Here is a 13366-nt window from a genome sequence, read left to right as displayed (position 1 = left end):
CGCTGCAAGGCCTTTGCTGGTAAGAGCTGTCTGACTCTTGTCTCCCCGCTAATTGGCTCCATTTGGTGAGGTGACAGGGTCACTGATGAGAAAAGGTGGAGCCAGGGACAGAGGCAATAATGGCTTCTCAAGATACATTTATCAGATTTCTCAAGCAGCATAAATTAGAGCATCTTGGCTGTGCATGAGGCAGACTTTCTCCCCGTTGCCACATATTTTCCCCCGTGACTCATTTCCGGTTCTCCCGGTCTGACAGGTGGTTCTGAGGCTTAGATGAAGCAGTCACCGGGTCCCATGCAGCACCACGACCACGGTCATCTTTGATAGCTAATAAGCAGCAATGATGATAATGTCAATTATCTTTCCTTAGGTGTCGCCTGCAATTAAAAGAAATCTGTTTGCAGTGCGACAGGAGCCCACGCAAAGCCTCAAAATAAAATGTTTCCGATTCTGTGCCACTTCTGTGGTTCAGAAACAGACTGTGTTGTTACTGAATCCAGTTGCTTGCATATTGCTGTTAATTGCCTTTTGTTTTCAAAGAGCTGATTTGTTTTTGCGTTTCTGGGGGTGGGGGGTGGGAGGCACTCTCCTTCTCCGAGTTGTCAGGCTGGCAAAATATGACATCCCTGATGGATTCAGCCAAGCGCCCGTGTTTTCATGGGGGCCGCGGGGGCTGCTTTATTAAGAAGCCATTTGCTCCTTCCTCTAGGCCTTCGCCTTGGGTGAGAAGCATCCCGAGTTTAAGGATGACATCTACGTGCCCTACGCTCAGTGGCTAGCAGAGAACGATCGTTTTGAGGAAGCCCAGAAAGGTAGGCCACATAGACTGGCACCTTGCACAAGGGGCAGGAGAAAGCACTGCCAAGACACACGCGTCAGGTAGGCTGCCCAGCCCTCCTGCCGTGGGCCCCAAGACAGACAGCTTCCTCGGCGGCTGTGATGTGCTTGGTGCTGAAAGGCCATGGAGCCGTGGGAGGAACACGGGCTCTGCGTGGGATGCACCCGGGCCCACCATTCACATGCCTCAGGACCTTCAGCAGGTCCTGTCTCCTCTCTGAGCAAAGCACCGTGAGCTCCAGTGTATCTTCCTGTTTATTCCTCGCAGCAGCCCTGTGATGTAGGTACCATTTTGTAGGTGAGAAAACTGAGGTTGGAAGAGGTAAAGGGATTTGTCTGAAGTCCCACAGCTAGGAGGTGGCAGAGAGGGGATTTGAGGCAGGGTGGGGGAGGACGGAAGGAGAGTGGCCGCAGAATGGCCAGAATGGTCCCACCTGCCACTTTCCTCACCCGGAAGAGAAACTTGGGTTCTGCTTCTGGCTCAGGGAAACGGGGTGTCCTCTGCTCCTCAGCATACCCAGTGGTAAAACGGCTGGGCACAGGAGTGAGAGGAAGTCTAGCGCTTTAAATGGTAAAAATAATTTTTAAATGTGATGGCCTTCTGTGTGTCAGGCACTGACTGGGTGCTTAACCACATAACCTTGCACCTCGGCAGTAGCCTACAGAGACGCAGAGGCTAACTGTGCCCTGCAAAGTCCCAAAGCCACAGAGTGGCAAAGCCAGAATTGGAGCAGGATCTGTCAGACTGGGGAGGCTGATTCTCCCAACTAGGGTTCACTGCTTCTCTAGGAAGTATTCTAATTGCAGTTGGATGTGTCATGTTCCATAGCATCCCATTTGCACTTCTCTGTGGGAACAGTTGCCACCTCCGGACACATTTCGGAGTGGCTCCCTGTGGAAGCTCCTCAGCTGAAAGGCCCCGTTGAAGGACAGCACGTTCTCCATTGCTTCAGCATTTCCAGAGTACCCAGTTGCTGAAGTATGTGCATGTTTGGGCAAAACACATCAACCTATCCATCTGTCTGGTCTGTCCTTCCAAGAATCCATCGCCATAGTAACTTGGTACTCAGACGAGAGATTGGAGATGAGACTGGAACAAAGGCCAGACCTTTTCCTTCCCTAACGCAGAGGATTTGGATCATCTGAGCCACCCACATGTGGGCAAGCATCACAGCTAGAAGTGCTTCCCCAGCTGCCCCCAACATCCCGAGGGTCTGGCCACACAGTAGGGACTCAAGAAATTTCTGTTAAGTGGATGTGAGAACGACTGAGAAATCTTTGCTTGTTTTCACAAATGTTTGGTTGCTAGAACCAAGCCAGATTTTCCAAGGTTGTCATCAAAAAGCACTCAGTTGGAGACTGACCAAGCGCTTGAGTCGGGCTCGGTTCTGTGACCTTGGGTGTGCCACTTTACCTCCCCCTTGCGAGTGCATTCAAAAGCGTCTTCCTAGATCTGTTGTGACGATCCAACAGACTCACAGATTCTGTTGTGAGGGAATCATCAACAAAAGCACTCTGTAAAACCACCGAGGCCGTTAGAGTGCCAGGTCCTGTTAGTCACCTGGGGAGTCACTAGGCTTTGTCCTGGAACAGGGCAGGGGGCAGAACCTCACTGACGGTGAGCAGCGCTTCTGTCCTTGGACTTTGCCCTGCAGTTTGGCCCCTCAGCTTTCTCTGTCTGCCATGCCTTGCCAAAGCGGGTTGCCTTTTCCCAGCCAAAAAGGCGTATATCTCTCTGTACTTTTTTTCAGGATGTAGCCTTGGTTATTTATAGCCTCTGGCCTGAGAGGCGCATCCCAGCAGCGCGGTGCTGCAGATGCTCCGACAAGGGTCCTACTTCTACAGCAGCCCCTTGCAAGCCCTGCAGAATTCCACCCAACTCCCCCCATGGTGTGTGCTTTTGTGCCCCTGCAGCGTTCCACAAGGCCGGGCGGCAGGGGGAAGCAGTCAGGGTGCTGGAGCAGCTCACACACAATGCCGTGGTCGAGAGCAGATTTAATGACGCTGCCTATTATTACTGGATGCTGTCCATGCAGTGCCTCGATATAGCTCAAGGTAAGTAAACATCAGCAGGGCCGCTTGTTTTCCCGGCCCCACTCTGGCACCAAGATAAACATCGGAAGAGCTGCGAGGTTTTAATTAAAGCCCTGGGCTTTGCCCTGTGTTGCTAATTCAGAACATATCTTTTCCCTGCTACCTGGGAACCTGTAACTGGACCTGGCTGAGCCGTGGTTTCAAAATGTTGAACTAAATGAAAAGGTGAAAAAGAGATCCTTTTACAGTAACACACTCCAGATTCTCGCTCATCCCAGGCAGGAAGATAGTTTCGATGTTGCTTTCTTTCACAAGACTTCCCATGATGCACTGAGGGAGTTCTGGAAGCGGACGGGGCAGGGAGATGCTCTCCACTGGGCCGAGGCCAGCCTGCAGTAGTGGGAAAGACACTGGCATTGGAGCAGCTAGGCGACTCGTAACAAGTCACAGTCCTTCCTCAGCACTGCAGCCCCATCTGTAGCGTGGGGGTCATCCCGCCCTGCTTCCTTCATAAGGCTGCTGTGAGCCTCCCAGAACCATGGTTATAGTTTGAAAGCTGTCAAGCTCTAGCAGAAGGTGGCATTTTTTGTTCTGGCCAGTGGTTTGTGATTTGATACGCAAGGACACAGAGGGAAGAGCCATGAGGTGAGCGTGAATGAACTTGACGTCTGTCCACCCTCCCTGCCAGGTGGCTCTGGCTTGTCTGGATGCCAGTGATCGCCCTCTCGCACAGCTGGCCCTCCCCCAGGGAATGACCCTGAGAGAAGTCCTGCTGTGTGCTCTGCCCCGCCGAGACGTTAGCTGCCTCAGGATAGCGCAGCTCCTGCGCAGAGTGCCATTCCCATCTCCCTGGCTTAGGTCTGGTGTCGGGGGAGAACCTGCACAGTCTGACACGTCCTCTCCCTCCTGCCCTGCTCCCCTCCCGCTGTGCCCTGCAGACCCTGCCCAGAAGGACGTGATGCTCGGCAAGTTCCACCACTTCCAGCACTTGGCTGAGCTGTACCATGGCTACCACGCCATTCAGCGGTACACGGTAAGGTGGCTGGGAGATGAGTCCTGGCGGGGGCACCAGTCCCGGCTGAGCTGGGAGCCCTGGGTACGTCTTAACAGAGCAGCAGACCTCTGGATGGAGGGTAAACCCAGGGCATGATGACCTGCTGAGAAATCCTCGTCTCCTCCTGGGAGACAGTTTGGAACTTTGATTTTCCTTGATTGGTTACTTGTTTGAGGTGCAGCATGTGGGCTTCAGAATTAGCAAGCCAGAGCTGGAGTGGGCCCTTCTGGTTGCTTGCTTCAGGTTTGGATGACTCGGGCAGACTGGATTAGCCACTTAAAGTGCCGTCTCTCTAAGTGATCGGTGGGGGACGTTGCCTGGGGCCCTCTCTTCTAGGTGGGTGAAGGTCTAGCTCTAACCAAAGGCCTGAGGTCTCTTCCCTGGCCCTGCCACTGACCTGCTATGTGACCTTGAGCAATTTACTTCTCCTCTCTGACCCTCAGTTTCCTTCTCTATAAAGAAGAGTGTTGCCTTGATCTCCAGAGACCCAAATAGTTCTTTTTAGTTACTCCTGGATCCTTCTGATTAAGCCATTTTAAATCTGCCTCCTGACAGTAGGGAACAGGTGACAGATTGTTATCAGCCTCCCTATTTTGTGTACCTTCGATCACTCAACAACGTGAGCTTATCCTGTGCTCGTAAGCCAGAGGGTAATATCAATAGACGACCTTTATTGAGCACTTGCTACATACCAGGCAATGTGCTGAGGGCTTTATTGTGTCAGCCTTTCAACCATGCAGTGAGATAAGTGCTGTCATCCCCATCTTACAGATGAAGAAACTGAGGCACTGGACAGAGAGATCCCACAGCTAGTAAGTAGCAGAGCCAGGACTTGAACCCAGGCAGGCTGACTTTGAGCCTGTGCTCTTAGCCCCCCACCCCACTAATTTAGAGAAGGCAGACCCCTGGCCTCACGCCCCAGCTCCACTGTGTGACCTTGGGCAAGTCGTTTACTTTCCTCTGTGCTTCAGCTTCCTTCTCTGTAAAAGGAGGATAATAACAGTACCTACCTGATGGCATTGTTGTGAGGATTCAGTGAGTTAATATTGGGAAGCACTTGGAAGAGTGACCCTGCACGAGTCTCAGCTCTTCCCACTGCCCTGTGCGGAGGCCTCAAACCAGTTTTCCATTGGCCCACTCCCCGCAGGCTGAGCAGTTGCCTTTGGGTGTCTCAAAGGCCCTGCCTTCCACGCTTGGTGCCTCTTTCCCCTCATTTGTGCTGAGCTCCTGGCACATTCTCTGCCTCTGGGGGAAGTCTGGCAAGAATGACTCTTTTGGGGAGGGGAGATTCCCTGCCTGAGCCATTAGCCCTGCATCTCACCTCTTCCCCGCACCAGGCCCAGTGGTCTCGAGGGACCTCATCTTCCCTACAGTCTTTTTGGGGCCCCTAATCTCTATCAGGTGCTTACCTGGAAGGAAGCCCTCCAAATTAAAGACCCCAAACTCAGGGTGGAAGTCAGGGCCCAGCCCGGTCTCAATTTGCCTGAGCCACTTTGGGACCCAGCTCCGTCTCTCCCTGCTCTTCATCGCCCTTGGCCCCTGGAGGCAGGGGCCTGGCGGTCTCCTCTCTGGAACAGCTGAGCTCTGCCCCAGGACCTGATGCAGCTGTGAGCTTGTGGCAGCTTCACACCCACTTGCAGGGCCTGGCTCTTCATCCCAGCTCAGGCTTCTTCACTGGGCCCTTCCTTCATTCAACAAATGCCCGCTGTGTGACACGCCCTGTGCCAAGACCTCGGGCACAGTGCTGAAGGAGACATTGTCCCTGCCCCCCAGGAGCTCATAGTCTAGTAACAGGCGACTGCAGTGCAGTTCCCGCAAAGGAGACGCTTAGAGGACTTCCTCGGAGAGGTGGCCCCCAAGCCAAGAGGTGGGAGATAAGTAAGAATGGGGCAAGTGAAGAGGACGAGGAAGGGCATTCCTGGCAGAGGTCACAGCGGGAGCAAAGGCCTGGAGGTGGGTGTGGTGTTTTAGGGTTTGGCATCAGGGCCCGGCAGAGCAGCTCTGATTCAGAGCAGGCTGGAAAGGGAAGCATCAGACCTTTTCTGAGATAATGGCGTCATTCCCAGAGGAGAGGTGCGAATCCCGAGGACCCCCCCCCACACACACACACACTCCCTCCTCTTTCTGGGACATTTCTTAGCTTCCATATCTAGTGCAGTATAACCAGAGGCAGACTTCTCCCTGGCTGTCACCCAGAAAAGGATGCACTCTCAGGTTTTCTTGGGTTCTTGGAACTAACAGAAGCTATAGAAATTTAAGTGAGAACTAAAGAGAGAATGCTGGGTTCTGGACCAAAGAAGTAGTGTAAAGTGAGTCCTCACAAACTGAGACCTAAGACCCTCACAAACTGAGGGCCTAAGTCCTGGTGGCTCAGTGATGACTGTGGCCTAGCAAGACCCTTCAGGAAATGTCAGTTTTATTACCATTAGGTGCTCACTGGTGGGGGGTGGGGGTGGGTAGCTGGCCTGCTTTCATCTTGTCATCTAAGCCGCGCGCCAGATTCCTTCGAAACAGGGTTTTCTTAATCTTTTATAGACTCCTCCTGATAGAAAGTTCCCTCTGCTCTACTGTGTTGAGCTTCTGGCAGCCTCTGGGTGCAGAAGACCTGTTCATTCAACTCAGCATGTCTTGAGTGCCTGTCTGTCAGGGCCTGTGCCGGGCTCTGGGGGCGGAGGGATGCAGCTGGGAGCCCCAGCGCCTGGCACACCTGTGGGCGTCGCACAGTCAGGCTGCTGCTGTACAGCAGAGAAGAGGCCTGCGATTTCATCCTACAAAGGGTTAATTGCCTCCGCTTAAAGACGTGCTTATATGGAGGTCATGTCTTAAACCGCATAAAGGTCTCCTCTTCTAGAGCTACTTGGAGACAGCTTGAGCTCAGGGAAGTGGAATCCTTACTGACCCCAGAGGCAGTGAGCTTGGGAGAAAGACATTGTTGGGCTTTGGGATCAGACCTGGGTTTGAATCCCAGCTCCACTCCTTTCTAGCTGGTGACTTGGGCAGATCATCTCTCGAGGCCTCGGTTTTCTTGTCAGCACGTGCTTCCCTCACGGGGTTGGGTTGGGGACCACCGGAGGCAGTGGCTGCAGGCGCCCGGCACACAGTAGGTGCCCACTGGGTGGGTCTGCTGTTCTGTTGAAGTCGCTTGGAGTTACTGGTGTCTGTCTGCCTCTCGCCCGGCCCAGCAGCAGCTCGGCTGAGAAATTCAATCCTGTTTGCTTTCCTCACGGCAGGAGGAGCCGTTCAGTTTCCACCTTCCCGAAACGCTCTTCAACATCTCCAGGTTCCTGCTGCACAGCCTGACCAAGGACACTCCCCTGGGCATCTCTAAAGTGTATCCTTTCTCTCACCCCACCCTCTGTCCCGCCCCTCTTGTCTAATGGCCAGAGCACTTTGCTGGCAGAAGTTTCCCTCTCTCCAGCTGCCTCGGGGAGGAGAGAGAGCTCGCCCTGCCGCTGCTGTTCGGCTGGACGAGAGGCTCAGCCAGGGAGACCGAGGGAGCGCCAAGGGAGGATTAGTTTTCAGGGCTCTCTGGGCTGGGCCCAGCAGCAGGCCTCTGGCCAACACACTGTCCAGGCCCTCCCAGAACCCACAGATGAGGGTGTGACTGAAGTGAAGGAAACGCCAGGCCTTCGGGGCTTGGAATATTGGGCACTTCCCTGGGGGGTGGGGAGGGACCGTTTATTCAGCCCATGCGGACAGAGCACCTGCTGCATCCCCGGCTCCGGACCAGGCAGTAGGCGACAAACTGCCATCAAATGGGGAGGTGACAAGTGTCAGGGCCTGGTTCAGTGGGGCGTGTGCTGTGTCCCAGGGTGGAATGCAGCTAGGCCGGGGCCAGGGTTGGCGAAGGCTGCCTAGAGGAGGTGACAGCCATCCTGTAGGCTGAGGTAACCAGGGAAGACGTGGAGTACGTGTTCCAGGGGAGCGCCCAGCGCCTGGAAGGGCTTGGAGGGAAGTGAGGTGGGGGGAGGGAGGAGCTGAAGGCCCCCTGCGTGCGAGCCAGGCTGGAGGGGCAGCGGCCTGAGGGCCTCCCTGTGACCCGGCCTCTCCTTCTCTGTCTGGTAAGGGCCACGGAGGGGCCGTGAGCGGAGGCGGGGCCTGAGGGCCTGTGCTGCCAGAAACGACCAGGAAATGACCCCAAATCCTGAAGGTCCTCAAAGTGATAAAAGTCGTAATAAACCCATGTCCTCTTCTAAACACCACTATCTCCAAGCCCCTTCCCAGCCCCACCCAACCCTGCCTTCTTTCCTTGAGTAAAAAACCCTCCCAGTCGAGGGTTCAGAGGTGAGAACTAGCTTCTCTAAAGGGTTTCAGGCCCGTCATTTACATTTCAGGGGAAGCTGCCACAGACCAAGGGGCTCTCGGGACCTACACCCGGCCTTTGCTGCAAGTTCTGTTCAAGTCAGCAGAGTTTGACTGAACCCTTGCCCTGAGCTTCACCCTTGCTGTCCACTGGGGATGTGGAAACAGCTCCCGACACAGCGCCTGACTCTGATCAGGCGCGGTGGAGACACAGACAAGGAAATTGGCCTCCACGTGACTGCTGGGGTGGGCGGGGCCACGCTGGGGGTGTGGGGAACAGGAGCCTCGGGGAAGGAGAGTGGGGAGGAGGTTGGGCCTGGGCCTCATTTAGCTGAGGCGTGTTAGGGAGAAGTGGGGAAGGGCATTCATAGGTGGGGGGAGGGGAGGAAGGGCAGGCCAGGCCTGGGCACAGCCGGCCTTTGAGGTGACCTGAGATGGAGCACAAAGCCTAGGAGTTCCAAGGAGGGCCTTGGAGCAAGGGAGGCTGCGCTCAGAGCTCGCCATGGCCTTGGTGAAGTGCAGGCAGAGGAGTGTCTGCACCGGGGCGGTCTGGGACCAGGCTCCGTTGGCGGGGCTGGAGCAGGGGGGTGCTTGGTGCCAGGCATCCTAGGGCCTGGCTGGCAGGCTGGGTGAGGCCGAGAGAGCCGTTTTGGCTTGGGCAGGGTACAGAGTGAGCCGTCAGCAGGCCCAGAAACCCCAAGCAAGATCAAAATATTAAGGGAAACTACGCTGTCTCTATCTCTGGAAAAATCTCTGGGCCTTGATACCCGAGAAATATACTTACATCCCACGAATGAGCGAGGCAGTGCTCAGACTCCTTCCCATGCTCTCCTGGCACCAGCACGAGCTGCGTTCCAGCACGGAGCTCGCTCCAGAGGTGGGCAGTGCCAGCTCTCGGGCCTGGAGTGACCTCTACTGTCCTTAACGTCGTTATCGGCAGGAACACGCTCTTCACTCTAGCCAAACAGAGCAAAGCACTGGGTGCCTACAAGCTGGCCCGGCACGCCTATGACAAACTGCAGGGCCTGCAGACCCCCGCCAGGTTCCAGAAGTCCATTGAGCTGGGCAGCCTGACCATCCGCTCCAAGCCCTTCCAGGACAGCGAGGTGAGGGCGCGGCCCCCTCGGGCAGGAGGCTTCTCCTGACACCTCCTAGTGCGACCTGGGTTCATTTGTAGATGGCTGCCATGCTCCTGGGGCTTTGCGCTCCCGCCCGCCCGCCACCCAAGCCCTGGCTTGCCAACTCTCTCCCCTCTTCCCTCTCTGTGTCCTCTCTTCTCCGCCACAGCCCTGCCCTCCCTTGCTTCCTAGCTCTCCCGAGGCTCCAGGTCTGCTCCGCCCCAGTGCCCAGGTTGGCCCTGCCTTCACCTCAGCCTAGGAGCCCCTCCCCTAGCCCACCCCTTCTGGAACCGGTTTGTCACTTGCCAGCAAATCTACTCCGAGTGTCTGCAGCTCAGTCAGTGCCCCAGCCCGCCTTCCTCCAACCCAACCAGCCGCTGTCTCTTTCACAGTCCCCTCCTTCAAGCACAGAGCGGAGACTTGGCATCAGACAGATCTAGGTTCAAATCCCAGTTCCCCCATTTCCTCGGTTTCCAGCTCTATGAAATGGGGATGCGCCTAATAGCTTTCCCACGAGAGGCTGTGAAGAGAAGTGAGCCAGGGTGGGTAATGTGCTTAGCGCAGTCCATGGAGCACAGGGACTGGCTGGTAAACGGGGGCCGCGGTGGTTGTCATTCCTGCCAGGAGAACCGCGCTGCTGAGCCCTGCCTGGGAAGGGGGTGTCCAGCACCAATGTGGTCCCTGTAGGCCCTTAAGCTGCTTTGCCGCAGCTCAGAGCCTGTGCGCTGTGCCCTCTCCAGTGCCCCCTCCCCACCTACCCAGGTGGCCTTTCCTCTCAGCCACCAGGCCCCAGGGAGCTGAAGCCAGGGGAGGAGACGGGGCTGGACCCCACCCCACCCCTGCTGGGCCCTCGGGCCTTTGTGGTGCTGGCGTTTTGTAGGAGCTGGTGCCCTTGTGCTACCGCTGCTCCACCAACAACCCGCTGCTAAACAACCTGGGCAACGTTTGCATCAATTGCCGCCAGCCCTTCGTCTTCTCAGCCTCTTCCTATGGTGAGTGCTGTGTGCGGTTGGGGCGGCCGGCATGTGGGTGGAGCACCTGTGTCCTCCTTTGGAAATCGGGGACCGTGAGACCCCACCCCGCCTGACACACACAGTCACTCCGGGTTCCCAGAGGCAGGACCTCAGTGCTGCCCCGACCTGAAGCACCCACCCCTCAGAGCCCAGTGTGCAGCGCTGCCTGATGAAAATGCCTGGGAAGAGGCGCCGCTAGTCAGGCCCTCCGTCTGCGAGGCTGATGTGCCTCTCAAGCCCCAGCTTCTTCCATGTTGACGAGGGTCAAAAGCCCTTTCCCGGTAGCTGTGCAGAGACGCTTCTCTTCTTCCGTTGGAGAGGAGTCCCTCCGGCTCCTAGGGGAACAGAGCAGGGGTAAAGGCCCCCGGTGCTCACCCTTGCGTACACACGCATGCCTGCACGCACACACACGTACACGCACACATGCTTGCTTACCCCAGATGTGTGGCAGGCAGCAATGCTGCACCTGCCAGCTTTCAGAGAGGCCTGTGCTGGGTGGGGAAGGAGCTCTGGGACCCTTCCACCCCCTCGCGCTGCCTGGTGAGAGCATTCCAGCCCCAGCCCCTCCCCCTCCCTGTGCCTGCAGAGGTGCTGCACCTGGTTGAATTCTACCTGGAGGAGGGGATTACTGATGAAGAAGCCGTCTCCCTAATTGACCTGGAGGCGCCAAGACACAAGCGTGAGAATAAATGGCAAGAGATCGCAAGCAACAGTATCCTGGGTGCTGGCCAGACTCTGTGTGTGTCAGCTGAGCATCGGCCTGGGAGCACGCCAGGAGGCAGGGGCCTTGGGGGGTAAGGCCAGGGCAGGGCAGGCCACCCTGTGTGATGGTGAGGACCATGTGGGAGCAGGCATAGGGCCAGAAATGGGCAGAGCGCTGGCCAGGGTGCAGCGGTGCAGGAGGGGACAGCACGTGCCTACAGGCCAGAAGTGGCACGTGGAAGTGGAGATGCCACCTTGGCCTTCCACCCAGGAGGGCCTCCCACCCACCCCTGGCTCCTGAAAGGCGCTCCCCTGCTACTGGCTGTGTGGGGCTGATGAGCAGCCAACGTGGCGTATGACGCCTGTATCGGTGGCCCAGCTCTTCTGGTCAGGTCACTTTTACGGACAAGGGACAGAGACACAACTTGGACAGGCCAAGCAACAAAAGGGTGTAGAGAAACCTAGCGTGGACGGGTGCTCAGCCTCACCCAGATGCTTGCTCAGCGCTGACGGGAGCCTGCCTCCTGTCCTCTGGGGCCTGCTATCCTCTGGTAGCTTCATTCTTAGGCCGCACCTGCCCTGTCCCCACCAGCAGTGCCCAGCCTGCATCCCATCAGCCCTGCGACCCCCGGCGCTTCTCCCAGCGTGTCAGCATAAACCCCGGGGCACGCCCTCCCTGGAACAGCTCGGGCCACAAGCCACACGTCAGGTGTCCCTGTGGCCAGGACCGCAGTCGTGGTCCCAGCCGAGCCACGGCGCGCACACGGTGGGCCTTGTGAGCACACGGCAGCTGGGTGGGTAGGTCTCGGTGGGCTGGGAGCCGGTGTTTCTACACGCTTTCAGACGAGGCCGATGCTGCTGGTCTGTGGACCACGTTTGGAGGAGCAGGATTGAGGAACACCCAGGCAGTTGTTTACTGAAGGACGGAGATGGGAACCGTATCTGCACTCACGCCCACCCTCTACACACTCACGTCAGATGCTTAGGCTGGGTCGTAGCTGCTGTGCGGGGCCACGTCCCGCGCCTGACTCGGCACCAGCAGCCTCCCTTCCCCTGGGGGGCCCTTCCTCATCGGACCCAGCCAGCCTGGCAGAGGGGCGGTTCCCTGGGATCCGCAGGCGCTCTCCGCCTTCTCCCTGAAACAGGATCTGCGAGGCCACCTCAGGTGCCTGCAGACCACCCGGCAGCTGCTGAGTGTTTCTCCAGGAGCTGGCGGGTTTGCCGGCCGTGGTTTCCAGCCAGGCCCATCGTTGCTGCTCCCACACCGGCAGGCCCACAGGCCTCTGCTCACACGGTGCTTCTCGCCGGTCTCCATGAGCCGTGCCTGGTCTGAGGGGGCAGCAGAGGCCCGTCAGAGCCCCTTGTCTCCTCCTTCCCCACCTGTGCTCTGGGTGTGGCCCCGGCCTCGTGTGACCGCGGTGTCACCCCGGCCCACATTCCCTCCATCCCTCCATCTGGAAAGCCACTCCACAGACCTTGCCACGCTTCCCCACGGCTGGTAGGGAGAGTGCCACTCAAGGCCTGGAGGGAGCTCCCGTGGGTCTCAACGCATCGGGTGGAGGGTGGGGCCTGTCCCTCGGCCTCAGGTCCCGTCCTTGACTAGCTCCTGCAGCTTCCCAGACTCTGAGGCTGGACGAGACCCTGGACTCCATGGGAGACGATGACCCCTTCACAGCCAAGCTGAGCTTCGAGGTGAGGGTGCCCCTCTGAGTGACAGGCTGCTGAGGCCCATGAGGCCTGCTGGGAGGGCGGTCTTGGGTCCCTTTCCTGCGCACACTCCCTGTCGGGGCCACTCGGGGGAGAGGAGGTGCCTTCACAGAGGTGGCCTGGCCAGGTTCTGTTGAGGGACCCGGTGGGGGAAGTGTCTGGGGTCCTCTGTGGGATCATAATCCACGTAAACATGTCCCCGTGGCTGAGTGAGGGCCCTGGTGCCCCTCTCCCCGCCTGCCCTACAGCAAGGTGGCTTGGAGTTTGTGCCCGTGGTGGTGAACCGCTCGGTGCTGCGCTCCATGAGCCGGCGGGATGTGCTCATCAAGCGCTGGCCCCCGCCCCTGCGGTGGCAGTACTTCCGCTCCCTCCTGCCCGACGCCTCCATCACCATGTGCCCCTCCTGCTTCCAGGTACTTGCCTGCTGCCTGCAGCTCGTGTGTGGTTCCCAGTTTCTCGTCTCCACTGCTTTTCCATTTCCCAGATGTCCCCTTAGGGAGGCCAGGCATCTGGGAGGAACACAGGTGTCCCTCAGCGGCCAAGGCCAAGGCCAGGGCTCCGAGTTGGGAGAAAGACTCGGCCATCCTTAGGCCCTCCCC

General features: G+C 57.7%; 1 protein-coding gene across 10 annotated transcripts in view; it reads left to right on the top strand.

Moving 5' to 3' along the window:
- IFT122 (intraflagellar transport 122) overlaps positions 1-13366 on the top strand; it is a 77984-nt gene that overhangs the window by 56729 nt on the left and 7889 nt on the right. For 4 of the 10 annotated variants that reach the window (XM_060161100.1, XM_060161098.1, XM_060161099.1 and 1 more), the window contains exons 20-28: positions 710-812; positions 2752-2892; positions 3810-3904; positions 7156-7256; positions 9168-9333; positions 10226-10337; positions 10945-11070; positions 12673-12752; positions 13016-13180. In XM_060161100.1, the coding sequence (XP_060017083.1) occupies positions 710-812; positions 2752-2892; positions 3810-3904; positions 7156-7256; positions 9168-9333; positions 10226-10337; positions 10945-11070; positions 12673-12752; positions 13016-13180 (1089 nt within the window). Of the gene's footprint in view, positions 1-709; positions 813-2751; positions 2893-3809; positions 3905-7155; positions 7257-9167; positions 9334-10107; positions 10338-10944; positions 11153-11903; positions 12753-13015; positions 13181-13366 lie in introns of those variants that run through there. The other 6 variants (XM_060161103.1, XM_060161102.1, XM_060161097.1 and 3 more) reach the window with 6 other exon arrangements.

This window comes from Lagenorhynchus albirostris, chromosome 10 (assembly GCF_949774975.1).
Source record: "Lagenorhynchus albirostris chromosome 10, mLagAlb1.1, whole genome shotgun sequence".
Lineage (NCBI taxonomy): Eukaryota > Metazoa > Chordata > Mammalia > Artiodactyla > Delphinidae > Lagenorhynchus > Lagenorhynchus albirostris.
This window is presented reverse-complemented; position numbering and strand designations above follow the sequence as displayed.